The sequence below is a fragment of the Leuresthes tenuis genome, unplaced genomic scaffold (genome assembly GCF_036924035.1).
Source record: "Leuresthes tenuis unplaced genomic scaffold, fLeuTen1.0.hap1 SCAF_1, whole genome shotgun sequence".
In the NCBI taxonomy this organism is placed as follows: domain Eukaryota; kingdom Metazoa; phylum Chordata; class Actinopteri; order Atheriniformes; family Atherinopsidae; genus Leuresthes; species Leuresthes tenuis.
The window spans coordinates 39,792,800-39,820,752 of record NW_027325355.1 but is presented as its reverse complement, the minus strand read 5'-3'; the positions used below and the strand labels follow the sequence as shown (position 1 = coordinate 39,820,752).

The window sequence follows — 27,953 nt, the reverse complement described above, 5'->3', positions numbered from 1 at the left end:
ATTCGTGATGTTAGGCCCATGTTTGTGATATCAAACTGGTATTTACCCCTAATGATACTAACTTGCTGACATACGAAATTGCGTGTTTGTGTTATCCATAGAACAGCAACAGAAAAACAGGAAAAGACAAAGTGTGATATTTTACAATTGTCGTTCCCATAAATACCACCAGGTGGCACATGTGAGCAAATCCAGTCTGTGATCATGGCTGCATTTATTTTGATAGGTACAGTAAACTAGAAACAGAATTGTCTCCTTTTACTTTGAAATGAATCAACCGGAAAAGGTGTTGACGCTGGTTTGTTGCTGTCAGGAGAAACAACGACTTCAGACGTCTCAGACGCAGCGGATAATTTCGGAGCTATTGTACAAGTCCGGTAAATGAAATCTTTGTCTTTATTGTGACTTCGAAGCTGTTTTTGTCAAATTCAAATAGTGTGAGGCACAATGACCGCGCGAGGCTCTCCTGGTTGTGTGAGCCCTGCTGTCTGTCACGGGGCTAATATGTGGTGATAATGTTGATGTGGTAGAATGCAATGACACGGTTTAGCTAAGCTAAACGTACATACAAACAATCTATTGACTTTAACCTTGAACTCTCTGACAGGGTTGGAGTGTAATATTTTCATATATGTACCCGCGTGCTTTCATTAGCCAGCTTGCAGAGCAGTTTGCTAATGCGTGTTGCTTTGCAACATCCGTCCGCTGTTGTGGCTAAGTTAGCCGCTTTTCTACAGCTGAAATCGCTGACTTTGATAGTGACAGGAAAGGAACTAAGTTATCTGATATTTCACTTTTCTAATTCAACTGTCAGCTATGTGATGAGCTTCAGCACTGCATTCTGAATGAAAACGATCTGTCAGTTTTTGTATTTCCGTCGCCTGCCTAATTTTTCTAAACGTAATCTGTAACAGTTTTATAATCACTAGACTTCTGTTGTAAGTTCTTTAAATGTTCTGACATTTGTGTTTTGAAATGTTATGTCATCAGAAAATGTAGCCTGTGGATTTACATCCACTGGAAATGAGAAGGGATGATGATACCTTTGTTGTGTGGGGGATTCTAGGTCATAATCACCTTTTTTTACAACAAAAAAAAGCTGCTGGAGTTTTTCATCCGTTTTGACTGACTTGGGACGAGCTTCAGGCGAATGTTAAAAAGAAAAACACAACAACCTTGGTTACTTGACTGGCAGTTAACCTCAGTCTTATCTGACGTTTTTGTCCCGTTAAATGCATGAAATATTCACCTTCTTGATCTATTTCAGTTTTCATGTGAACCCCTTCCCAACCCTCAGGGTGGCACGACTTCTGGATCCTTTTCTAAACTGCTCAGCACATGCTTGCAGGGACGGTCTTCAAACATTGACACTTGCAGGCAGATTTTCTGGTTGAGTGGAACAGCAGCTGCAGCACTGTTCTGCATCAAACCTCGCTGAATTAAACCAAAGCTTCAGTCAATTTTCAATTAACCTATCGCTTCAGTAATTAATACGGCAGGTTTAAATCGTATCGCACAATAGGTATTGCCCCAAAGTCATACCTTTGGTGACGTGACGACATTGGCCAGTCATCAGACTGGTTTTACTGTTTGAGTGATGAGGTCACCTCGTGCTTCGCTGTTCATTGGATGACTGTGAATGTCTTGGACCACAGTCTGACTTGAGCAAAAGTATGCTGACACGCTGGCTGAACAGTTTATTGCAAGCTTTCCTTCTTCATGTCCGATATTGAGTTGACTGGTTCAAAATATGCAAAATGTAACCGTTTATTTCAACTGAATGTGAAATGAGACGCATCTCTTCAGTAGTGTTTATTGGCACTGCTCAATCAAAGCGTATCTGTCCAGGTTCCAGTGCGCATCTTACCCTCACATCCACTGATAACGTGCATCTTTGGTGATCTGATCACAAGCTGACTGCAATAGGTACAGCTGTGAATGCACTCAGGATGGATTCAAATGTGATTGCTCGGGCACATTCAGAATGGAACCCGTCCAGCGCCACACTGAGGGCCTGAGGTGACTCCACACCAGCAGGGAACTTATCCCAATGGTGTTTTAGGACTCTTTTGGCTTCTGAATAAATTACGTTGTGTGAAAAGTAGCCTTAAAACTTACAGGGGTTGGATCGTTCATTGAAAACCACCCTCTCAGGATTTATGTTCATTTCTGCAGTCAAAGAACAGTTGTGAGCACAGCTCAGAAGCTCTCGTTCTACTGTGGGAGTTGTGTTTTAACAGACACAGCAGAAGAAGGGCATGCACTTTGTTGCAACATGAATTTTTAATAGCTATTGTAGCCCATGGACACGACATGAAAGCCTCTGTAGCGGCCGGCCAGTTTGAAATGATCCAACATCCATGTGTGGCAATTCAAACAAACATTTTTGGGCTTAAATGCTCCGCTTAACTCGATTGTTTGTCAATAAGAAAAAACCCAATTAGTCAGGAAAATCTTGATCAGTGGATTGCCAGGAGGCTGTATAGGTGAATTACTTGAGCGGTATAATGTGTGTTTTGAGTGAAGTTGGGCTCACAGGAAGAGGGTTCCCGGGTGTGGGGTTTGCACGTTCTCTCTGTGAAAAGCAGGCTTCTCTCCGGATACTCTGACTTCCTCCCACCGTCCAAATGCATGCATGTCAGGTTAACTGGTGACACCGAATTGACCCTAGAAGTGAGTGTGAGTGTGCACGGCTGTGCTGCCCTGCACTGGACCTGTCCAGGTGTACCCTGCCACTCGCTCAATGGCAGGTGGGATTGGCTCTTGGCCCCTCTGTGACCCTGAATTATATTCGGTGGGTATAGAAAATGGATGGACTGTCGATGGCAATCCTGATGAGTTTACTGTAACATTAAGTGCTTTCCATTAAATCACAGGACTCGTAGCTTTCCAGCGGTATGTTGCATGTGCACCCACTTGTATAGATTTGTGTAGAAAGAGCTCATATGCCACTGGTGAGCTTTTGGAATTTAAGAGGAAGAATTCAAGTGTTTTTAGCCTCTTTCACATGCGTATTTCTGTGTTGTGTATCACCCCCTGGTGTGTTTCTGTAATATTTTTAGAGAGAACCCCATTAGGTTGGACCAGGAAGCATATCTGTAACATATTTCGATATTTGATCTGCTGTTGTGAGGACTGCAGTACATCGCTATAGAAAATATCAGGGGTGGTCAAACTTTCCTCACCATACCAATATTTAGCTCCAGCACATAGTTTGCTTTTATTTTTTGTCAGCATCTGAGATAAATCGACGAGGGAAAGCTTTGAACTGAAGCTCCTGCTGTCAAAGTTCACTTGAAATGGGGATTTGTGGTGGTTAACTGATATGTGACTTCAAAATGTAGGTTTAATATTGTATTTTTATGCATGAAAGTAAACCAATTTACTAATAATAAGAGACTATTTCTTAACTTATATTATAGATAATGTTATTATGTCTGCATTATCTCCCTTGGTTTATGCAGCCTAATGAATAACAATAGATATCCACAGGTAATAAAAAAAACAAAACATGTTTAATAATACTAAACAAGATTAACAGCAAATTGAAACGTATTATATCGTGTCCTTGCTGATGAAAGGAAAACAAGGCCAAAATGCAGACGTGCTGTTTAAAGAAAGAAAAGAAATTCCACCGTTGCTGCTTCCGTAAGAAGAAGTAAGAAAAATCAAATGCAGTTGATTGATCATAAACAAGTGTGACTTCCTCTTTACAACAGCTGAGGCTCTGCAGCATTCAGGTGTGTGTTACCACCATGCCCAGGAGGAAAGACATCAGCAACGAGCTCAGTGAAGCAGGTGCTGATGGTCTGGGCTTGTTCTGCAGCTACCGGACCTGGGTGCCGACCCAATATGACCATGAACGCATCTGTCCGACTGCTAAAGCTTAGCTGGAATTGGGTTTTTCAACACTACAGAGTTCCCAAGCACACCAGCAAATCTCCAAAAGAGCTGAAACATAAAAAAATCAAGGCGTTTAATTGCCCAGTAAAGGTCCAAACCTGACTCGATTGTAATTCTGGGGTTTACGTACGGACTCTGACTGATGCCTATTTGCCGTACTGGCATGAACAAGTCAAATCTTCTGACCGATAATCTGGCTAATATTGTGAGTACAATTGAAAACGTCAGGCTGCTCGCCGCTGAGCAGCCTCACTGCACACGAGTCCCCATTATTCTTGCTTTCGGTTTGAAATATTCAGAGGCCAGAGTTGATTTAAAGTACTAGAAGAATTGATGAACTTGTTTGAACACTATTGGACAAATGGTCCCTGATGGAAGCTTTTGTAAGGAAGAGAATCTGGACTAGGACATGGGGGGGGGGGTTAATGGAACACTCTCTTCTCTATACTTCCTCTATAGGGACATCATGTTGTGTGAGTTGATCCAAATCCCAAGCCACAATAAAAAGTTCTTTTGTCATGTGACTCACTCAGTTCAGACTATAACGTCCATTGTACAGTTAGGAAGACAACAGTTTTTCACACTCACAGCTGATCATGGGTTTAGTGGTGCAGGTCTCAGTATGAAATGTGCTTCCCAAAGATCAGTAGCACTATCCAGTATTCTAAGAAGGCTAACATGCTGAAAGCAAGTATGACATAAGACAGAACGTAGAGAGAAAAGCACTCTTCTCAACCACAGTGTCCTCAGGACATCTGGTGCTGGTTCTTACCCGCTTCACTTCTGAGGAATGACTTGAAGAGCTAAATCGTGTAGAAATTCGCTCCGAGTCAGGTGGTCCTCTGCTGTGGCCTACACTGACCTGCTGTGGAAACAGAGGGATTGCTGTCAGGAACACACAAAGAAGGAAAAGAGGAACTTCCTAATGTCTGTATCATTAACAATCCTACCCAGCGTACTGCCGACGGACTCTGAGATGTTGAGCAACAGTCCAGTTGAGTGCTTCCAGTCGCTTTTCACTGCGTGTGTTCGCTCAGCAGGAATAGGCTGACTCTTGGTTAGAAGCAATATTTATTTAAAGCAACATGCTGTCAGCCAGCATAACATCACATTGCAGAGAGAGAGTAGAAGCCGTGTGTGTGTGTGTGTGTAAGAGAAAGCGTGGGGGTTGGGAGATAAGAGGGCGTAGATATAAATGGGGACATAGTTGATAAGTCAGAAAAGGAAGGGAGATGCATTCATTAATCGGATGCAGTTCCAGTATGCTACTGTTTCAGGTTCACTGAGTGTTGTTGGAGCCGCTGGAGGCACTGTTTGGATACACACTCACAGTCGTCACAGAAGAGAGGAAAGCCTTAAAAGGGCTGAACATCGACCCTCATTAGGACACGCATTTTTTCTTTGTAAACACAGCCATGCTCAGCCGTGTCTCCACACCAGGAACCTTCCTGAAATACCAGAACCTTTGGTTCCAGATGGTTAATTATCCATGCAGCTAAACAAAGATGAAACATTTCTCTGTTGCCAATGGTAGCGCTTTGAGTGGTAGCGCTTTGAGAAAAGCACTATACAAGTACAAGTCCATTTACCATTTACCATTTAGAGAAATCAACTGCTGCTCAGGAGGAGGTAGAGTTGTTGTCTTTCATTGGGAGAGTCACAGGTTCCATCCCCAACTCAAAAATGACAAAAGTCAATATGGTTGAATAATCCCCCAGTGATTTTCACGAGTACTTTGACTTGAAGCGTGCATGCCGGCTGGTTGTGAGAACATTCTCCTCTCAGTGGAATGCAGCCCTCGTTTTCAGATCTGTTCATTAATACATTGGCTGTTCATTAAAGGTGCTCGTGGGATATTTCACACGTTGGTCCTGCGATATGTTGTGCAGTCCTATTGGCTTTGAGCAGAATCATCTGAGACTAAAGTGATATTGTCCCTTACTCGTGAGAAGCCTGAGTTATTTAAAAAAAACCCTGAAGAAAATAAGCCAATGTCAAAATGAGCTCATTAATTGTGCACTTCGACCAGCAAAGTCGTGGGTTTCTTTTTCCTTGGGGCTAAAGGATCATTTCAGCTTTTGCTCTGTCGGGTTTGCACTGAGGTCTGAGGCAAACGGAAGGCGTCACTCCATCCTGTTAGTTCTCAGCAGAGTCTTCACACCGCCACACTGAGCCTGCAGTGCAGTCAGTTGCACACTTTTCTGGGTGTTTTTCTTTGTGCAGGGAGGCATAACTGCTGTGAAACAATCTGAGACGAATGTTTTAGTGCTCTTAAACGCGTCTTTAAGCCTGCTGCCAGTCTCAGCCGAGGACACAGGCCTTCAAAGCAGCGCTGAAAACAAGGCAATCTGTCCTTCGTACGCACTTTTATGGGTTTTTGTGGATCTTTCAAATTTTTTGGTCTGATTCTACCGCCTTTCCCTAACAACAAAAAAGTTTGATAAAACTGCAGCAGTATAATTTCACTTAGTAAAGTTTTTTTCACTTTCTGGCACAATCTGAACAGTCTGCTTTTCTGGAACTGGTCCTACCGCCACAGCTCACATTGCATGCTGTGTACGTTTGAATGTTGTCTGCATGAACAGTTCCTGTGGTACAACTCTAAGTTAAAAGATTTTAAGAACTATTTTGAGTAATAAACTTGAGTTGACTGAGACTGAAAGGTGGACATAAAATGCTAAGAATACTTGACCAACCGGAAAGGTTCAGCTCTCCCTGCTCCTCTGAAAGGTTCAGCTCTCCCTGCTCCTCTGAAAGGCTCAGCTCTCCCTGCTCCTCCTGAAAGGTTCAGCTCTCCCTGCTCCTCTGAAAGGCTCAGCTCTCCCTGCTCCTCTGAAAGGTTCAGCTCTCCCAGCTCCTCCTGAAAGGTTCAGCTCTCCCAGCTCCTCCCGAAAGGTTCAGCTCTCCCTTCTCCTCCTGAAAGGTTCAGCTCTCCCTTCTCCTCCTGAAAGGTTCAGCTCTCCCAGCTCCTCTGAAAGGTTCAGCTCTCCCAGCTCCTCCTGAAAGGTTCAGCTCTCCCTGCTCCTCTGAAAGGTTCAGCTCTCCCTTCTCCTCCTGAAAGGTTCAGCTCTCCCTGCTCCTCCTGAAAGATTCAGCTCTCCCTGCTCCTCCTGAAAGGTTCAGCTCTCCCTGCTCCTCCTGAAAGGTTCAGCTCTCCCTGCTCCTCTGAAAGGTTCAGCTCTCCCTGCTCCTCCTGAAAGGTTCAGCTCTCCCTGCTCCTCTGAAAGGTTCAGCTCTCCCAGCTCCTCCTGAAAGGTTCAGCTCTCCCTGCTCCTCCTGAAAGGTTCAGCTCTCCCTGCTCCTCTGAAAGGTTCAGCTCTCCCTGCTCCTCTGAAAGGTTCAGCTCTCCCTGCTCCTCCTGAAAGGTTCAGCTCTCCCTGCTCCTCTGAAAGGTTCAGCTCTCCCTGCTCCTCTGAAAGGTTCAGCTCTCCCTGCTCCTCCTGAAAGGTTCAGCTCTCCCTGCTCCTCTGAAAGGTTCAGCTCTCCCTGCTCCTCCTGAAAGGTTCAGCTCTCCCTGCTCCTCCTGAAAGGTTCAGCTCTCCCTGCTCCTCCTGAAAGGTTCAGCTCTCCCTTCTCCTCCTGAAAGGTTCAGCTCTCCCTTCTCCTCCTGAAAGGTTCAGCTCTCCCTTCTCCTCCTGAAAGGTTCAGCTCTTCCTGAAAGGTTCAGCTCTCCCTGCTCCTCCTGAAAGGTTCAGCTCTCCCTGCTCCTCTGAAAGGTTCAGCTCTCCCTGCTCCTCCTGAAAGGTTCAGCTCTCCCTGCTCCTCCTGAAAGGTTCAGCTCTCCCTGCTCCTCCTGAAAGGTTCAGCTCTCCCAGCTCCTCTGAAAGGTTCAGCTCTCCCAGCTCCTCCTGAAAGGTTCAGCTCTTCCTGAAAGGTTCAGCTCTCCCAGCTCCTCTGAAAGGTTCAGCTCTCCCAGCTCCTCCTGAAAGGTTCAGCTCTCCCTTCTCCTCCTGGAAGGTTCAGCTCTCCCAGCTCCTCCTGAAAGGTTCAGCTCTCCCTGCTCCTCTGAAAGGTTCAGCTCTCCCTTCTCCTCCTGAAAGGTTCAGCTCTCCCAGCTCCTCTGAAAGGTTCAGCTCTCCCAGCTCCTCTGAAAGGTTCAGCTCTCCCAGCTCCTCTGAAAGGTTCAGCTCTCCCAGCTCCTCCTGAAAGGTTCAGCTCTCCCTGCTCCTCTGAAAGGTTCAGCTCTCCCAGCTCCTCCTGAAAGGTTCAGCTCTCCCAGCTCCTCCTGAAAGGTTCAGCTCTCCCTGCTCCTCTGAAAGGTTCAGCTCTCCCAGCTCCTCTGAAAGGTTCAGCTCTCCCAGCTCCTCTGAAAGGTTCAGCTCTCCCTGCTCCTCTGAAAGGTTCAGCTCTCCCTTCTCCTCCTGAAAGGTTCAGCTCTCCCAGCTCCTCTGAAAGGTTCAGCTCTCCCAGCTCCTCTGAAAGGTTCAGCTCTCCCAGCTCCTCTGAAAGGTTCAGCTCTCCCAGCTCCTCCTGAAAGGTTCAGCTCTCCCTGCTCCTCTGAAAGGTTCAGCTCTCCCAGCTCCTCCTGAAAGGTTCAGCTCTCCCTGCTCCTCCTGAAAGGTTCAGCTCTCCCTTCTCCTCCTGAAAGGTTCAGCTCTCCCTGCTCCTCCGAAAGGTTCAGCTCTCCCAGCTCCTCCTGAAAGGTTCAGCTCTCCCTTCTCCTCCTGAAAGGTTCAGCTCTCCCTTCTCCTCCTGAAAGGTTCAGCTCTCCCTTCTCCTCCTGAAAGGTTCAGCTCTCCCTTCTCCTCCTGAAAGGTTCAGCTCTCCCTTCTCCTCCTGAAAGGTTCAGCTCTCCCTTCTCCTCCTGAAAGGTTCAGCTCTCCCTGCTCCTCTGAAAGGTTCAGCTCTCCCAGCTCCTCCTGAAAGGTTCAGCTCTCCCAGCTCCTCTGAAAGGTTCAGCTCTCCCTGCTCCTCTGAAAGGTTCAGCTCTCCCTTCTCCTCCTGAAAGGTTCAGCTCTCCCAGCTCCTCTGAAAGGTTCAGCTCTCCCAGCTCCTCTGAAAGGTTCAGCTCTCCCAGCTCCTCTGAAAGGTTCAGCTCTCCCAGCTCCTCTGAAAGGTTCAGCTCTCCCAGCTCCTCCTGAAAGGTTCAGCTCTCCCTGCTCCTCTGAAAGGTTCAGCTCTCCCAGCTCCTCCTGAAAGGTTCAGCTCTCCCAGCTCCTCCTGAAAGGTTCAGCTCTCCCAGCTCCTCCTGAAAGGTTCAGCTCTCCCAGCTCCTCCTGAAAGGTTCAGCTCTCCCTGCTCCTCTGAAAGGTTCAGCTCTCCCAGCTCCTCCTGAAAGGTTCAGCTCTCCCTGCTCCTCCTGAAAGGTTCAGCTCTCCCTTCTCCTCCTGAAAGGTTCAGCTCTCCCTTCTCCTCCTGAAAGGTTCAGCTCTCCCAGCTCCTCCTGAAAGGTTCAGCTCTCCCTTCTCCTCCTGAAAGGTTCAGCTCTCCCTTCTCCTCCTGAAAGGTTCAGCTCTCCCTTCTCCTCCTGAAAGGTTCAGCTCTCCCTTCTCCTCCTGAAAGGTTCAGCTCTCCCTTCTCCTCCTGAAAGGTTCAGCTCTCCCTTCTCCTCCTGAAAGGTTCAGCTCTCCCTGCTCCTCTGAAAGGTTCAGCTCTCCCAGCTCCTCTGAAAGGTTCAGCTCTCCCAGCTCCTCTGAAAGGTTCAGCTCTCCCTGCTCCTCTGAAAGGTTCAGCTCTCCCTTCTCCTCCTGAAAGGTTCAGCTCTCCCTTCTCCTCCTGAAAGGTTCAGCTCTCCCTTCTCCTCCTGAAAGGTTCAGCTCTCCCAGCTCCTCCTGAAAGGTTCAGCTCTCCCTGCTCCTCCTGAAAGGTTCAGCTCTCCCAGCTCCTCCTGAAAGGTTCAGCTCTCCCAGCTCCTCCTGAAAGGTTCAGCTCTCCCTTCTCCTCCTGAAAGGTTCAGCTCTCCCTTCTCCTCCTGAAAGGTTCAGCTCTCCCTGCTCCTCCTGAAAGGTTCAGCTCTCCCAGCTCCTCCTGAAAGGTTCAGCTCTCCCTGCTCCTCCTGAAAGGTTCAGCTCTCCCAGCTCCTCCTGAAAGGTTCAGCTCTCCCTTCTCCTCCTGAAAGGTTCAGCTCTCCCTTCTCCTCCTGAAAGGTTCAGCTCTCCCTTCTCCTCCTGAAAGGTTCAGCTCTCCCAGCTCCTCCCGAAAGGTTCAGCTCTCCCAGCTCCTCCTGAAAGGTTCAGCTCTCCCAGCTCCTCCTGAAAGGTTCAGCTCTCCCAGCTCCTCCTGAAAGGTTCAGCTCTCCCAGCTCCTCCTGAAAGGTTCAGCTCTCCCTTCTCCTCCTGAAAGGTTCAGCTCTCCCTGCTCCTCCTGAAAGGTTCAGCTCTCCCTGCTCCTCCTGAAAGGTTCAGCTCTCCCTGCTCCTCCTGAAAGGTTCAGCTCTCCCTGCTCCTCCTGAAAGGTTCAGCTCTCCCAGCTCCTCCTGAAAGGTTCAGCTCTCCCAGCTCCTCCTGAAAGGTTCAGCTCTCCCAGCTCCTCCTGAAAGGTTCAGCTCTCCCTTCTCCTCCTGAAAGGTTCAGCTCTCCCTGCTCCTCCTGAAAGGTTCAGCTCTCCCTGCTCCTCCTGAAAGGTTCAGCTCTCCCTGCTCCTCCTGAAAGGTTCAGCTCTCCCTGCTCCTCCTGAAAGGTTCAGCTCTCCCTGCTCCTCCTGAAAGGTTCAGCTCTCCCTTCTCCTCCTGAAAGGTTCAGCTCTCCCTGCTCCTCCTGAAAGGTTCAGCTCTCCCTGCTCCTCCTGAAAGGTTCAGCTCTCCCTGCTCCTCCTGAAAGGTTCAGCTCTCCCTGCTCCTCCTGAAAGGTTCAGCTCTCCCTTCTCCTCCTGAAAGGTTCAGCTCTCCCTTCTCCTCCTGAAAGGTTCAGCTCTCCCTTCTCCTCCTGAAAGGTTCAGCTCTCCCTTCTCCTCCTGAAAGGTTCAGCTCTCCCTGCTCCTCCTGAAAGGTTCAGCTCTCCCAGCTCCTCCTGAAAGGTTCAGGGTAATCTCCTACGGCAGAACGATGTGACGGTTTGCTTCATTGCTCAATTATAATCGCGTTACACTGTCAATGAGTATAAGTAAGAATGCACTATTTAGCTGTATTCGTCCAGTATTTCCGTTACACATGATTAGAAAAGCTGCATAAAGCCTTCATATTTCACGTTAACGTTCTTATCAGCTGCCAGTCTGCTGCGTGCACGCCAGAGACTACGGTTAAACCCATTGAACCTGAAGTTGAGTTGGTGTTTGTGCATACTGAGAACAGGGCGCTGAATCAAAGAGAAATACTGATGTTGGCTTCTGAAAATGAATTGGCTTTGTATGAAGTGGACTCTTTTGGAATTGACTGAATGTGATTGAATTGGATTATGAATGCATTGCAATGAATGGGATTATTATTGGCTTGAGTTGGACTGTATCTTTGAAGTGATTTGTTGCTATGGTAACAGACCTGAATTGAATCAAACTGAAATTGAATAACACCCCCAATCACAGCTCCCATCAGGTCCTCTCATCCTTCCCCACATGCACTCTGTTTGGCAGTAAATAAATGGCTGTGTGTCCTGACAGATGGCCAGATGCTTCGTTTGTGCATCAAGCCATTTGGTCTATCCATGGATCGGCAGAAAATGTGAAATCTGCGAGATCGACGCTAATTTAATTTTGCTCTAAACTTTGAGAACCTCCCTTCTTGTGTTGCTGAAATGTCTCCCCCTAAAGGACCATGCTGTGTCATATTATGACAGTTATTTCTCAGATCAGTCACATTTGCTCTTAATGGAAGAAATACTAGAAATAAAGGTAATTCAGTCTGGTCTTGCTTACCCAACCTGTAACAAAGGGATTCATTTGTCTTTGAAAGCTGTCACTCTGAGAGTTCTTAATGTCTGTCAAAATGGCCGTTAATGTGTTATGTAGATAAATCATCCCCCACACAGCTGTGTTGTGAGTCATTGGTTAATGTCAGTTTTCCTTGTTAATTTAACCCGATATGTGAATCCAAGTTAAAGTTAAAACTAAGATCCAAAAAGCTTCATTCTGTCAAGCTGACATGGAACATCTTCTTCTATTTAACCCAGCAATATGACACTGTACACTAGTGTTTTGGATGGACTGACCCTGTAACGTTGGGTAGATATCAGAGTTCTTGTTGTTACTTACAAATTATGGAGAAATCTGGAAACCATCTGTCAACATGGTCGACATGGCTTTGATTTTGAATATGGTCCCATTCTGGTGCAAGCAGAAGGAAAGTTAATTCTGAAGAAAGTAAGAGAAACAGTTTAGCATCCCTTCTGAATTAAAGTCAAGCGAACAGGTCCACCTTGTGTTTGTGGGATCAGATTTGCCGTGTGTCTTGAGTCATTTTCACACATTCGCTGCAGCCCTGATATTTTCCAGAGATGTTCCAGAGGCCCAGCACATGAAAATGTAAATGTGACACATTTGTTCCAGAATTAAGCTTTTTAAGCCAGTTTTCTTATAAAGTATGAGTAGATGTCTGAGTGACACTATGTCTAAATGCAACTGTTACCGGTGTGTTAGTGTGGCTGCTGGTCAGAGTTGCTGCTCATACTATTTTCTGTTGGCTTGTTCGTAGCTTTCCACTTGATTGTTAGCATTGAATACAAGTGAAAATGATATGATTGCAAAACTGGTAATCAAAGACCCTCGCATGCAATTTTCTCTTCCATCGTATACATCTTGTCCCTGTTCCAGCTGTGAGTGTGCATCTTCATCTTCATCTTCATCACAGAGCTCATTACAGCACATTACAGTGTGTCTGCAGCCATGGGAAGAGGAGTGGAGTAGAGGAGAGAGTGTTGCAAACGGCCTAAAAATGTTAGCTTAAGGGAGACTATCTCTGAATGACAACGATATTGAAGAAATATTCAAATGTGTAGCATTTTTAGACCAGATCTGAAGCTTTAGTCTGTGTTACGCGTGCAGAAGTCCGGCTGACCCCAAGTGTCTCTGTCTCCTGCAGGCTCCGGCTTTGTGGGTGTGTGTCTTAAACGTCACTGAGCCGTTTGTGTGAGAGAGGGTGCGTTTAACACCACTCTGCAGTGTGTGTGTCATGTCTTCTGAGCTGCTGGTAGATTTGGGGGAAGACCCTCCAACCGCACAGCTCGGACAGCTGAAGCTGGCCACCATAGAGGACCAGCAGTGGCCCACTGATGAGCCCACACTCAGCAAGTCAGGTGAGAGGGGTTTACTTATTCTAGCACATGTTTACATGTAGAGTGGAGACCCTTTTCTCCCCAAAAACCGTAACTTCATAAAATACACAGCGCATGTACACAGAGGCCAGAATGACCTTTTTGTTGTTGATAAACAGACCATAAACCCATGGTTTATGGAAAATAGAAGCACACCCTGTCACACAGTCTTTGTCCAGACTTGGCTAATTATACCAATGCAGTTTAAAACATTCAAACGGTGACAATAAAAATGTATTTGTAAGATATGTATTTATGGCAGTTTGATCACTTGTATTTATGTATTGGTTGTTGTGTGCTTGAACGTTTCAGAGACAGATGTTTCCCAATGCTTTGATGCTGGATCACCCCACCTGCCCTGGGACCATCCTTTTTATGACATTGCAAGGCATCAGATCATTGAAGTGGCAGGTCAGTTCTGCTGTAACAAACACCTGCTTGTTTCTTTTCTTTCATTTATTTTTATCTTCAGATAAAATGGGATGGCTTCTTCCGTCAAAGTACAGTGTCTTAATAATTTTGATGTTGAATTCCTATCTGTAGGTGATGATAACTTTGGCAGGAAGGTGATCGTGTTTAATGCCTGCAGAATGCCTCCACACCACCAACTTGACCATCACAAGCTGTTGATGTAAGTAGTAAAACACCTTTACCAAATTAAAAGGTGAAACTGTTCATTATATCACATCTTTGTATTAGAAATAGATGATTTATGTTAATCTTCATCGTCTCTTCATTTTTTTTCACCCAACCTTATTCACATCTCCTGGATCAAATCTGACAATCTCCTTTTTTTTTTTATATATTTATAGAGTTATTAGATGTCTGTCTGTAGAAAGGGGATTTGAAGAAGGGATAGTTACCTCATTCATGCCTTTTCTTTTTTTTTAACCAGAGCTCATCAGTATGAATCGACACTAATCACGAGAACGTGTTTTTCAGAAGTCCTGAGGGGAAGTAGTTGTTCCTCTTTTTTTTTTTTTTTATTTACTCTTTCTTTTTTTGCTACTTTGAAAGTTCCTGTAATACTGCAGAAGCTTGAGAGTGTGTTTCTCTGCAACCCTAGGCCATGCTGCAGCACTGTGGATATGCATTATTACACCTTTAATGATGACAAAATGAATTTATATTTTGCAGGTATCTTAAAGGAACGCTGGATCAGTATGTAGAAAGTGACTATACTCTGATCTATTTCCATCATGGGCTGACCAGTGAAAATAAACCATCTCTCAGCTGGCTTCGAGATGCATACAGGGAATTTGACAGAAAGTAAGTTCCATCCTTCCATTCACTGTCTTCTGCTTATCTAAAGTCGGGTCACAGAGGCCACAGGTTGAGGAGAGACACCAAGACATCCTCAGCAACACTTCCCAGCTGCTCCTGGGGAAATCCACATGTTCCCAGGCCAATGTACAGCGAGTTCTGGGTCTGCCCCGGGGGTCCCTCCCAGTTGGATGTGCCCGGAAAATATCCTGCTGCAGCCGCAGTGAAGCAACCCTCTCACTCACCGGGGTGAACTCCATCATGGAGGTGCTGTAAGAACCCCACACCTGCCCGACGCCTCTCCCCTGGGAAACTTCAGAGTATGAGGGAGTCCAGTCCCTGTCCAGGAGTTTGGTTTCAGAACTGATGGTGGTGTGTGGAGGTTCAATTTTTATTTGTATAGCGCCAATTGATAACAAACATCATCTCAGGGCACTTAAATAATATAGTCCAATTCAAGCCAGTTGGAGTTCAATTCATTGTAATCATAATCCAAGGAAGTCCAATTAATTCATTTCAAAATAATCCAATTCATTCATATAGAGCCAATTCAAAAAATAATATCCTAGCTAAGGAAACCAACAGATTGCACCGAAACTTGTCTTCAGTCCAATCTCCCGTCCTGAGCGTGCCTGTGGCGACTGTGAAATGGAAAGACTCCCTTTAACAGGAAGAAACCTCTGGCAGAACCAGACTCAGGAAGAAACCTCTGGCAGAACCAGACTCAGGAAGAAACCTCTGGCAGAACCAGACTCAGGAAGAAACCTCTGGCAGAACCAGACTCAGGAAGGGTGGCCATCCGCCTCGACCAGCTGGGGTTTGAGAAGACAGAAAAGAGGGAAAAGAGGGTGGAAAAACACCATAACACCATTCAAAGGATATCTGTTGGAACAGGGAAACACAAGTTAATAACCACAATAATGTCACATGTACATAAAATCATTTGAGAAATTAAACAGGGGGAAAAAGAGAGCAAAGTGAGGAAAGGTGGGACAGATGAGGTCCCCCAGCAGTCTAAGCCTATAGCAGCTTAACTATGGGATGTTTCAGGATTACCTGAGCCATCCCTAACTATAAGCTTTATCAAAAAGGAAAGTTTTAAGCCTAATCTTAAAGGTAGAGAGGGTGTCCTGACTGTAGGTGAGTCAAACTATATGCAGCTGGTATTGCTCTACCTCACACACCAGCTCAGACTCTTTCCCCGCCAGCAAAGTGATGTTTCAAGAGTCAGCTTGCATTGCCGGGAATACCCCTGCCTTTGCCTGTCACCCAACTCATAAGGCACCCGACCTCGAATTTACTACTTACAAGTGGTGGACCCACGGGACCTGGTTTCCTGATTCTTCTTCGAGCTGAGCCCGATCACACCCCAGGAGCCAGTGGAAGATGGAAGGGGGACACCCATCCAAAACACCATCCAAAACACACCAATACACAACTGCACCATAGATTTTTATCATTTGCAAACATATCCATGTATCACTAAATCCATTGTTTGTGTTTCCAGGTATAAGAAGAACATAAAGGCCCTCTACATCGTCCACCCAACCATGTTCATTAAGACTTTACTGATCCTCTTCAAACCAATTATCAGGTTCTCTTTTTATATACAAATGATCAAAAGTGATTTTATAAGGAAGTGTTCCAAATGTAGTCGTCTTTTACTAGCATTACACATTGCATTTTACAGAAAACCTAACCTAACCATGGATTGGCACAAAAATACAGGATAAAATTTAGCAGTTTTAGACTTTTCACTTCAAGCAAAAGTCAACTTTGGGAGAATGTTATCTCCAATTCGAATAGAACTTTTATGAATTTAGATTATAGACTACTGCTATTCCACTTTTTATGGTTGAAATAAGACCAATAGTTTAAGCAAACTCCATGGGTTTTAGCTCAATGATGGCAAAATGTTGGTGTGTGCAACAAATTTCTAAACTTAAGCAGGCACTACAGTTCTGACACTTTGTGTGGTTGAAATTCAGAATGCACAAGATCAGAGTCTAGTTCAGATATTTCCTCAATAAACATACACCAAACACATGTTGACAGGCATTTTAGGCCTTGCAGCCACATTCAAAGTGTCTCCCCACCATTCATCTTTTAACACATACAACATACAAAACCACACCTAACAGTGGTTGGACCTTGAAATATTTAAGCTAAATATTTGAATGCTACCTAATATATTTATATATATGAAACTTCTTTATGTTGTCTGGGCCATAAGCATACAGCACAGTTTTACAATAAATGATCCTATACATTATTCTGCAATAATACTCTGGTCAAATACCTTTTTTATTTTGAACAATGACTACTATAAATGTATAGTCAGCAGTTATGAGTTTCACTGGGAAGAAAATAAAAAGATAAGAAAAATATAAAGCACTCATGTCTTTTGGTCAACATTTAAGATAACACTGCCCTCTGCTGGTGAAAATCAATGTTACTGGCTGTGTATAACAATATATGTTGCGTTTTATTTATTACTTTCTTAGTTTATATTTTAAATTTACCGCAGTGATGCTAGAGAAATAGAAAAAATGTAACTCTTGCTGGTTTCATACCAGTGTTTGGCAGTATTCTCATTATTAGTTGATCCCAGAATGCATATACAACAAATTGGGAAATGGCCAAAGAAGAACACTTTGAAGCTGACTGTGTCTCTCTTTGTTTTAGTTTTAAGTTTGGCAGGAAGATTAATTATGTGAGCTATCTGAGTGAACTGGAGGATGTGGTCAAGTGTGACCAGCTGCTGATTCCTGCGCGTGTCAGAGAGTAAGAGCAGATATCACACTCCTGACTTTTTTTTTTCCCAGAAATACAGTTTGAAATGATACACAATTGATGTTTTCATTTGATTCCCTATTGCATTCTCCTGTTGACATCTTCAACACCCTGAACATCTTTTTAAATGTTCTGGTGCCAGTCCTGTTTGTAATGCATTCATTTAAAGGATTTTCTCTTCTTCTTCTTGTTCAAATACATTTAGAATTCGAAATGATTTTAGACCAAACATTTTTAGTCTCCTGCAGACCAAACTGTTTAATACTTCTGTTAATGTTTAGAATTCATACGTTTACTTCTAAAATTCACAGCAGCTGATGATCTAACATTGTCTGCATTAGGTATGACAACAAATTGAGAGCATCTTTGAAACCAAGCGCTCAGCCTCCCATGTCTCCTCCTCATAGCCCCCCCCTTCCCAACCAAGTGTTTGGGGTTTCACTTACAGTGTAAGTAACAATCTCCTGTTTTTCTATCAGTTGGACTTTGTTGTGGTAGACCACAACCATTCCATTCTTTATACATGAAAGAGCAAGAAAATGCTGGAACTCCTTGGTCCAAGCCTATTGTTTTTGTGTGTGTGTGTGTGTGTGTGTGTGTGTGTGTGTGTGTGTGTGTGTGTGTGTGTGTGTGTGTGTGTGTGTGTGTGTGTGTGTGTGTGTGTGTGTGTGTGTGTGTGTGTGTGTGTGTGTGTGTGTGTGTGTGTGTGTGTGTGTGTGTGTGTGTGTGTGTGTGTGTGTGTGTGTGTGTGTGTGTGTGTGTGTGTGTGTGTGTGTGTGTGTGTGTGTGTGTGTGTGTGTGTGTGTGTGTGTGTGTGTGTGTGTGTGTGTGTGTGTGTGTGTGTGTGTGTGTGTGTGTGTGTGTGTGTGTGTGTGTGTTTGCTTTGTGTCTCAGGCTGAGACAGAGGAACCCAGATGATGATCCAGTCCCTGTGGTGATGAAAGATACCATTAGCTTCCTTTCAGAACAAGGTAATACAAACATGAAGCACGCAAGAAACTCTCACTTTAGCTCATTCATTAAGCTCATGTTTGTCTGTGTCAGGTTTGGAGATTGAGGGGATCTTCAGGCGGTCTGCCAACGTGACGCTGGTGAAGGAGGTCCAGCTCAAGTACAACTCGGGTATGATCAACGCTCCAGTTTATGAAGTTGCACTACCTCATTCTTATGTGTTACTCAGTGACACAGTCAAGCCCGCCCCACCTCAATATGGGACAGTGGTCCTGTTCTTTGCAAAAGTCATAACCAACCAAAGAGTTCATGATAGTAATCTGTAAGACAATGTAACTATTGCTTTGGTTGAATAATTTTTTTGTTGTTGGTTTTCTTGGAGACTTGAGTCAACACAGTTAAGTAGAATAGAATAGAATAGAATAGAATAGAACAGAAAAACACTTTATTCTTCCCCCAGTGGGGGAAATTATTTTTTTTTCCTTTTTAGAAAAAAAATATTTACAATTATTATATATCATAATGATAAATAAATAAAGTTGAGGAAAAACATGTCAGCAGTCACTGTTAAAAAGCCTTATGGCTGTGGGGACAAAGGACCTCCTGAACCTCTCAGTCCTAACCTGCTCTGACCTGCCAGGATGCTGTGGAGAGGATGTTTATTGTTCTCCAACAGAATACAGTTTCCTCCTCATCTGTTGCTCCAGCACAGCACTGAGAGGGTCTAGCCTTCTGCCTACTGTCACTGCAGACATTGAAGGACCTGAGCCGTCTCAGGAAGAAGACACGGCTCAGGCCCCTCTTGTACACTGCTTCTATGTTGGCAGACCACTCCAGTTTATTATCCAGCACCACCGCCAGGTATTTGCAGGTCTGAACAGTCTCTATCTCCCCTCCATCAATGCAGACTGACTGGCATGGAGTTTTAGAACTCCTGAAGTCCGCCACCAGCTCTTTGGTCTTGGTAGTGTTCAGGAGCAAAAAGTTGGTTTTGGTCCAGTCATAGAAGGACTCCACAAGGTCCCTGTACTCCTTCTCACATGCCACAACAGCCGTATCATCAGAATACTTCTGTATGTGGCAGGACTGTGAGTTGTACCTGAAGTCTGATGTGTACAGGGTGAAAAGAAAAGGAGCCAAAACAGTACCCTGCGGAGCCCCAGTACTGCATTCTAGTGTTTCAGAAACACATCTCCCCATCCTGATATACTGTGGTCTGGCAGTCAGATAGTCTATAATCCACAATGTCAGGGAGGGGGCCACACCCATACCTAGAAGCTTGTCTTCAGTATGAGAGGCTGTATGGTGTTGAAGGCACTGGAGAAGTCAAATAACATGTTTCTCACATATGAACCAGGCACATAAGCATATGCCCGATGTAGCATGTATAGGATAGGTTTCGTAATGCCCCCAATTTTTTGGTCATAATTCTTTTCTCTCGATGAAAGATGGCAAATCAGTCACAGTATGATGGAACTAGAAAAAAACTTTCCTACATTTGTGTGCTATTCAGGTGCAACAATGAATTTCAGAGAGATGGAAGACGTCCACCTGGCTGCTGTGATTCTGAAGACCTTCCTTAGGGAACTACCTGAGCCTCTGCTGACCTACCAGCTCTACAATGACATTGTCAATTTCACTTGTAAGTTTAAAAAGAATTGGCGAGGTTCTGGACATTTACTTTTAATGTAAGATTGACTTTTTGGTCCAACAGCAATATCTTATAAGGTATTTTATGATTTTTGTAAAAATGTCATTTTTACTTGTCTGTAGACAAATTTAAAAGTCCAGCTTGTACTCATTGAAAGTAATGCTGGACGTGTTGTACATGCACATTTTCCTTTAACCACAATGTGGTAGTTCCTACAGACTTTTCTTCTACAGTCTCCGAGAGACTGGCCGTAAATTCCCACCATTATATCTGCATTTAATTTTTTTTTTATCTGCAACTTGTATCCACCATAAGCCTCTCATGGTATGTCATGGCTTTTAGTCTTGCTTATAGCTGGATTTCTACCTTATTTGGAAAAACTATTTGTCTTATGTGTGTTGGTGTGTTTTATCTACTTGCCTCGTGTGTTTGACCATGGAAGATTATAGTCGAGACCGCTAAGAAAAGAAAGAAGTTGAAGGCCATCCAGAGTTTGTCTGGTATTCCCAAGATAAACTTAAGATAAAGAACTGCGGTCAAGCCAAACATCTTGGACTGCCAACATCTGGTGGACTAGTCTCTGGCCTGTTAACTATAAATCTCCCCTCCAGTTGACCAGTTGCTGATCTCCTTTTGAGTTGGCTAGTCCCTCAATTGGTTGCCATCAGTTAGCTCCTGCAGCATCTATGTCCTGGTCCTGCACCTGGAAGCCTTAAGAATGAACTAGCTAACAGTAATAAAAACATTTTTTTTAAAGAATTTGAAAAACTTGTGAGATGAAACATATTTTGGTCGAGCAAAAATCACTTTGTGTACTAAGTAATACAAGGCACAGCAACAAAGATAAGGCACATGAAACATGAGTAACAAAAGACAGGTGCCAAAATGAACAAGACAAAAGACATAATCTTGGTTATTCTTCATTACAATTCGTAATTCTTTTAATCTTCAATTCTCACTTTCTCAAACTGACAGTGAGGATGATCCGAACTTTATCGCTTTTGTCTGCAAGTGTAAATGATTAGGTTCCAAGTTTAATTCTACTATTAAATGGAAATTGAAATGCATTTATTTCACCATTCCCTTGTCTTGAAACACTTTCTCATTCAGTGTTCTTAAAAAAAAAATAGAAATAAACAACCATTTGTAATATGAAGAACGAGTTTAACCACAACTATCACAAGAATTCTTATGTGATCAAGACAAATGATAGAGACCATGTTAGATTGCATGGGTTATGTATGTATATAGAGCTATAAAGAAAAACAATGAAAAGTGCCTGTAAATTTAGCACTTTTAGGCCTATATGAGTAAAGAAAAATGCATGTTGTCTTATACTGTGTTAACACAAATTTACACACATAATCGCATGAAAATGGATTAATGAAAAAACTTTCATTTGTCTTATTGAAAAGAGTCCTTTTGTGGAATGAAAAAAGTCGAGGCTTGTCAAGGCTCTTTGTATATTCTAGCTGATAAGACATCGAAAAGAAATTTGTTTGCCTGGTTGGCTTTAGGGTGTGAATGTTGCCAAAGGCAGATTTGTGATGGGGGTTGTTGAGTAGAGAGGTAACTTTAAAGTTATTTTGACTGCAAGGGAAAATTAGAGATAAGTGGATGTTTCTGATTTCCTGGTTAGTGAAGCCAAATAAAGTTTCTAATGAGCTAAGAATTCATTCTTCTTCTTATTATTATTATTTTCTTTGCTGTGAATTTCTTTTGGTAACATGTATTTATGTGAACCTCTGTGTATTCATTGATGACTTAATGTGCATGTTCTTGATTCTGTGAGCTGTAATTACCAGTAATGTTTGTGTTTGATGTCCCTCAGCTGTATCCAGCGACAACCAGGTGGAAGTAATGAAAACACTGTTAGAGTCACTCCCAGAAGAAAATTATACATCACTGCGATACCTCATCACATTCCTGGCACAGGTACTGATGTCAAACCACCTCAATGTCGTTACTGCTAATCAGCATCTTCTTTCTTATCAGTGAACAACAGCGCCATCTACTGGAATGTTGCTTTGTGAATCACGAGCTATTTGGTTGTGGATCTGCGTGGATTTGCAGAAACAATGTCTCAAAAATACGTGATTGGTGATCCACAAATGCTGAGTCAGGATTCACCAACAGAATTTTCAGTTTTACAAATGGAAAATGATATATTTACAAATCCACGTAAAAACCAACACACAAGTTACAAATAGGAAATTTGTATTTGTGGATAGCAAAACACCGGAGCAACTCGAGGCATATTTGTAGATCACCCTCTGTGCATTTGCAGTTATTTTTTAGACAAATTTAAGCCCGTAGTCCCTTTCCAACACCGTCGTTTGTGTTTCTTTCTTTTGGTTTTCAGGTGTCAGCCAACAGTGAGGTGAATAAGATGACCAACAGTAACCTGGCAGTGGTGTTTGGCCCTAACCTTCTCTGGGGGCGAGACAATGCCATGTCACTCAGTGCCATTGGGCCAATTAACAACTTTACCCGGACCCTGCTGGACCAGCAGCATCTGGTCTTTACTTAATCATCACCACTTCACCTAGAGGTCTTTCTTCCAGTCCACACACTGGCAATGAAACCTCACTCCCCTGCAGCATTTAGACCTAAGCTCACCTTAAACTCTTAACCAATTAGGAAGGTACTTCAGTACCAGTAGCAGCCATATTTGTCTGCTTTTTGATTAAAACACCACAAAGTTTTTAAAAAATGATACTATGGACCAATTGCATGTCATTTTATCTCTCCAGTCATTCCTCTCTGAGTCACCCATTAGGAATGTGTTGTTATGACAAGTCAACTTTACTGCACCCAGCCTCCACATTTCTGATTTCATGAGACTCTTGGTGTGAATGGAAGTGGAAGGATATGGAGTATGTGTTAGATTGCAGCAAATGATCCATGGTACAAAGTACAGCAGCTGATAGTTAGTTGCAGTTACTGTCCTTCAGCACTGGGTCCAGAATATGAAGGCATCAATTCAACGACTGTTACTTGAAACAGTGGAGAAGTCAGTTTTTTTGTCAGTCCAGTCAGTTTGGGCTGTTTAATAAGTTTAGATTAATACATTATTAAGTAAGCAGGACTAATAATTTCCTTATTTCCTGATTTTGTTAGATTTATATTGCTGCCAAATTCTTTAAATTGTATTGTGTTGTACATCACAACATAGCTGGGAGGAAGATGGCATCATCTGTATTCTGTACATCTGAATCAGCATATTCACTGTTCTGATCACGTTCTGTTGAACGTCAGACTGAGTGATTATCGGGCCTACCACAAAGAGCTCTAACTACATGATCTTTCAGGACCGACTGTGAAGACGGGTTGGACACACCAAACACTGGCAGCAGCAAGGAAAAATAAAAATGTAGTTCTGTCGCATGATTTAGCTCTTAATCTTCCATCATCCCTCTACTTCCATGATTTCCATTCCTTACTTCTTATGTTTTTATCTGTATGTAAGACGGTCTCTGGTCCTGCCTGAACACAGTGGCTGGCTCATCTTTTTTCTAGTTAAACATAGATGACCTTTTCTTTTCTCTGTATAACTGTTATTTGCCGGTTTCTATATAGTGCCAAAAGAAATTGCCTCACACATTACCAAACGTCCCGAAGGATGATTATGTTGAACTAGAGAGGGGGAGATGAGTAGAATGGAGGTTTGAGACTCAGGTTTGCTTAAAAATTGTGAACATGGTACTAAATTGTGTGGACAATCTATGAAATGCTGTAATTTAAGTAAGCAGTGAACAGGAGCAGACCAGGTTGTGAATATGAATGAGACGAGTGTTGAGTCTACTGCTGGTTTAAGTGTAGCTTTCATGTTGTGAACTGCATTCCATCCATCCATCCATTTTCCATACCCGCTTAATCTAATTCAGGGTTGCGTGGGCGCTGGAGGCTACACCAGCTGCCGTTGGGCAAGAGGTGGAGAACAGCCTGAACAGGTGAACTTGCCAGATTTCTATCTTTTTCCTGTGTGATTCTGTCTGTCCCTCAAGACCCTCTTGAGAGTAGCAAGTGTGTTGGTTTAGTTTCCTGCAAATTATTGATCGGTGTACATCAAAAAGTGGAGCTGTATTGAAGTTTATTTGTTGCTGGTGACTGCTCATAAGAGCAAAGTGGCGAAGCTCTGTCAGACAAGTGGAGTCAGTAGATCTCTCACCACCTCTATTACATGCTGCCTCTATTACATGAGGTCTGATGATGGGATAGTTCCAGTAAAACTTACTGTCTTTGTGTTGGTTATGGTTTGTCATCGTTCACATAGGTGTGCTATCACCTTTGTGAGCATTCTGGTTGTTTAGAAGGCAATGCATTTTATTATAATTTTCCTACATGTAGCACACCTTAGAAACCTTGATATTATTGTGATGTAACATTTCTTCATGTCATTAGTTGCCTTATATATTGTTTCATGTTGTGCCACTAATGGAGTTAGTCCAAGTTCTATAATGTTTTTTTGTGTCTTGGCTGTCTTTATGATGCTAGTCCTCTGGTTTAATAGTGAGAGATAATCCCCAACAACAGAGGCTTTTACACAGAAGTCTACAGTGAGTTCTACAACCACACCTATGCTTCAGTGGGTTGTCCTGCAGCATTACATGTGCTTGCTATCAGTCATTTGAATCTTATTCATTAATTTATTCTTGTAGGATATTTGTAGAATAGCAATGCATAGTATCAGGGCTGTACATCCTCTGGCCACCGTAGTTGAGAAATGTGCGTCACATTCACCACAGACTTGGAGCGGCACAGCGGTGGAGAGAAAGAAGCAGTAGATGCTGTGCAGCTGTAACCCTGTGCTAAGCATTTCTAATAGTGTATCAAATGATGTTGCTGTAATTGTGGTACAGGAATTGAGTGTTTTCATCAATCACAAGCAGGGTACAATGCAGACCTGACACAGGCAAACAGACTGGCTTGTGACTTTGACTCTTTAACCTTTTGGTTTTGATGTCTTGGGGGAGCTCAGAGCTATTAAAATCCCTTGTAAATTCAATGTAGCTACAATTTTTGTTAACACTAGTGCTATGTAAAACAAAGCAGCTTATAGATGCTGGACGCTTCCCACTACATGTCCACATGTTGAATTGTTCCTTTCATTGTGTTTCCCAAGTACTCTGTCTTCATTTACTATTTTCTGTGGTGGACCATCGAGCTTTGTTTCTGTTTCCCAAGTCTCCAATGAGCTCATCCAAAGTAATGCGCTCGGTATCAAAATGATTACGGAGAGTGCAGTGGGTCAAACTACTTTGACCTGTAGGTGTTAACAGGTATGATGTTTTTCATGATTATTGCTGGAAGTTGGCCTTTGTGACCTTGATCAGCTGTGTGTCCCTCCTGTTGTTTTGTATTTTCAATGCATCTAAACATTTTCAGTTAGTAGTGGATAAATATTTGTGTAATATTGTTGCTAAAGTACTTAACTTTAAATGTCTGAAAAGCACCAAACTACGAGAAATTTAGTTTGACTGGAGCTGAAAGCAAAAACAACAAAATATTCTCAGATGTTTACTTGTTGTAATTTCCAGTCATGTCAGAACCATGACTGTTGACATGCTGTTGTTGTTGTGTGCAGGTGTGTGTTTGTGTGTGTAAATGCTAACTCAGCTGAGCCCAGCACATTTGAAACTGTTTGGCTTTAAATATTTGTTAATTAAAAGAAGAAAAAAAGGGAGGATCCCTGTCAGTTCAGGTTTGTGTGTGTGGTTATTAGGTAAAAACATTGTAACTCCAGTATGGTGATTTTTACTATTATTTGGTCTCACTCTAAATATAAAAGGTTATCAAAGAACAGACCATTTTCTCAGACACATTCAAAACCTTATTTTTTAAAAAAAAAAAAGGAAACTTAAGTCAAAGTACTTTTTCCAACCACAAAGAAAGAAGTTTTACAACAGCAATATGTGTGTGTGTGCGTGTGTGTATGTGTGTGCATGCTTGTGCCTTATTTGTGTTCCCCAAGTGATCATGTGATTAGCCATCAAAGTGCCAGTGTGCCCATAGATTCAAGTAACATGAGATCTGTTCAACACAGCCTTGGTGTCTTTATGTTGGTGTGCCAAGCAGCCTGTTAACAGGTTCAAGTGTCATGAGCAGAAACATAAAGGGTCCTAACTCCTCTGTTTGTTGAGCACAGCTCAGATCTAATGAATGATCACAAAATTGAGAATTTGACTTTATAAATAGAGAATCTGTGTCTACTGGGGAGGATTAAAGGTGTTATCAATCCTAATGTTGTGAGACTCGAATGGTAAAATAAAATTGAAATTCTTGCCTTTGGGCAACCTTTAAATCTTATATGAATTAAATTTCTTAATTTTGTTCAAAATTTCAGTTCTACAAAGTCAGCCAATTTTAACTTGTAATTCACCGTCACTAGAATCAACTGGTTGACTTTCTAAAGCAGTGTTTCTCAATCCTGGTCCTCGAGGCACCCCACCCTGCATGTTTTCCATGTTTCCCTGGTGCAGCACACCCGATTCAAATGAATGGGTCGTCCTTCTGCAGAGCTTAAAGACCTGACCCATTCATTTGAATGGGGTGCCTTGAGGACCAGGATTGAGAAACACTGCTCTAAAGTATGTGATTTGAATAATGTTCATTTCTGTAACAGTTTTTTTCCCAATTCTGTGATCAATTACAGCCCTAATAATCTATGGGTCTTTGTACTGTAATTGTTGTCAAAGTGACCGTAAACGACATGGGAGAGATTTGGTTTTAATTGTAGTAGAGATATTTGGTTTCCTTGCTGGTTTCTATGATTCTTGGTGATCTTATTTTCATAAGTTTTTTTTTTCATCCTTTACTTTTGATATACAGTACTGTGGAACTTATTCATATATGAAAATGGTAATATACTGTAATTATGATGTAAGCAACCAATAAACAACTGTTGAGTGAAAGCTTGGACTTTACTGTTATTGGAAAATCATGTGCATGTGCACATAATTACAACACCATGCAAGGAAGAAAATGATCTCTTCAATCTTTGATGGAGAAAATCCAGTGTTACTAAGAGCAGGTACACATAGGAAATGTAGTCAACAAATGTGGTTTCCAAAGTATGGAGCAGATTTAGCTGAGATGATCTCCTTTGCGACGTCAGCTACTGATGTGTGCAGTGATTGGGTGGCGCTGGGAAAGAAGATGACTTCTCGTATCTAACCCAACAACCTACTGCATCATTTACTGTCTCGGCTGTGCATTTGCATGAGGAAAGCAAACGAGCAGAGTTACATGCTGATGGTTTAGGTAATAAATGAATAGACAGAATTCCTGTGTGTGTAACAACAGGCTTGTCACAGCTCCTTTGTGTTCATGCAAGCATGTCTGTTTTCTGAATCGAGAGTCAACTGTGAGCCAGTCAAACACAATGGGAATGCACTGGCAAGACAACTGTAGTGACTTTATACAAGAGAATATGTGAGGTGTGAGATCATGTGTGGCAGAAAGCATTTAAATCTTCACCAGCATGTGTCACTTGCTTCGCTTAAGATCATTTCCCCTCCCTTCATCCCAGTGTTTTGGCCAGGCAGTAATAACATTGCAGGCTGACTAATGGCTACCTCGATAATAATAGAAATGCTTGAGAGCTCGTTTAGCCATGAGTCTGCAGTTTCATTCCCCTCAACACTCCATCAGCTGTGATCCACATTACATAACTGCATTTCTGTAGGATGTAACCTTGAAAAGGTTTCTTGGATTTCACTTGATATGTCTGGTCCACTGAGACAACGTAGAATGCACTGATAAAGAATCTGAACGTCATGAGTTTGAATAATATGACATTTTTAGGCTTAATTCATTCTGTCCACTGTAACAACATTGGAAGAGCTAACAGCTTAGCTGTATGGATGGTTAAATGTTCTTCCCTTAATGTTTATAGTAAGCTCTGGTACAACAAAAGTAAAAAAGTTTTTTTTTCAACTCCTTTGACATATTTGAATAAATGTTTGTTGTGCCATGTTTAAAGAGATAAAAGTTAGCAGCAATGCCAAAACGGCATTCAATCAGAATTTGCTTTTCATGGTTTCTCCAAAACCATATTAATTCACAATGGATGCATGGCAGTAATCCATTATTAGAAATGAGTTTGTTTATGCAGTAATGTCAAAAGGCAATTAGAAAAGGCTTTAAATTTTCTTCAAAACTCCACAGTGAAATCTTAAACTCCTTGAAGTTGACATATTTGTGGTCTT

General features: G+C 42.9%; 1 protein-coding gene across 1 annotated transcript; it reads left to right on the top strand.

Annotated features, from left to right (window-relative positions):
- Window positions 1–280: 280 nt before the first annotated feature.
- Window positions 281–24,794, top strand: arhgap1 (Rho GTPase activating protein 1). The gene is made up of 13 exons (XM_072379325.1): window positions 281–377; window positions 12,854–13,067; window positions 13,398–13,496; window positions 13,629–13,716; window positions 14,223–14,354; window positions 15,856–15,942; window positions 17,034–17,132; window positions 17,483–17,590; window positions 18,036–18,112; window positions 18,186–18,263; window positions 19,606–19,734; window positions 21,575–21,678; window positions 22,106–24,794. The coding sequence occupies exons 2-13, from the start codon at window positions 12,944–12,946 to the stop codon at window positions 22,271–22,273; spliced, it is 1,293 nt and encodes a 430-aa protein (XP_072235426.1). The 5' UTR covers window positions 281–377; window positions 12,854–12,943; the 3' UTR covers window positions 22,274–24,794.
- The last annotated feature ends 3,159 nt before the right edge of the window (window positions 24,795–27,953 follow it).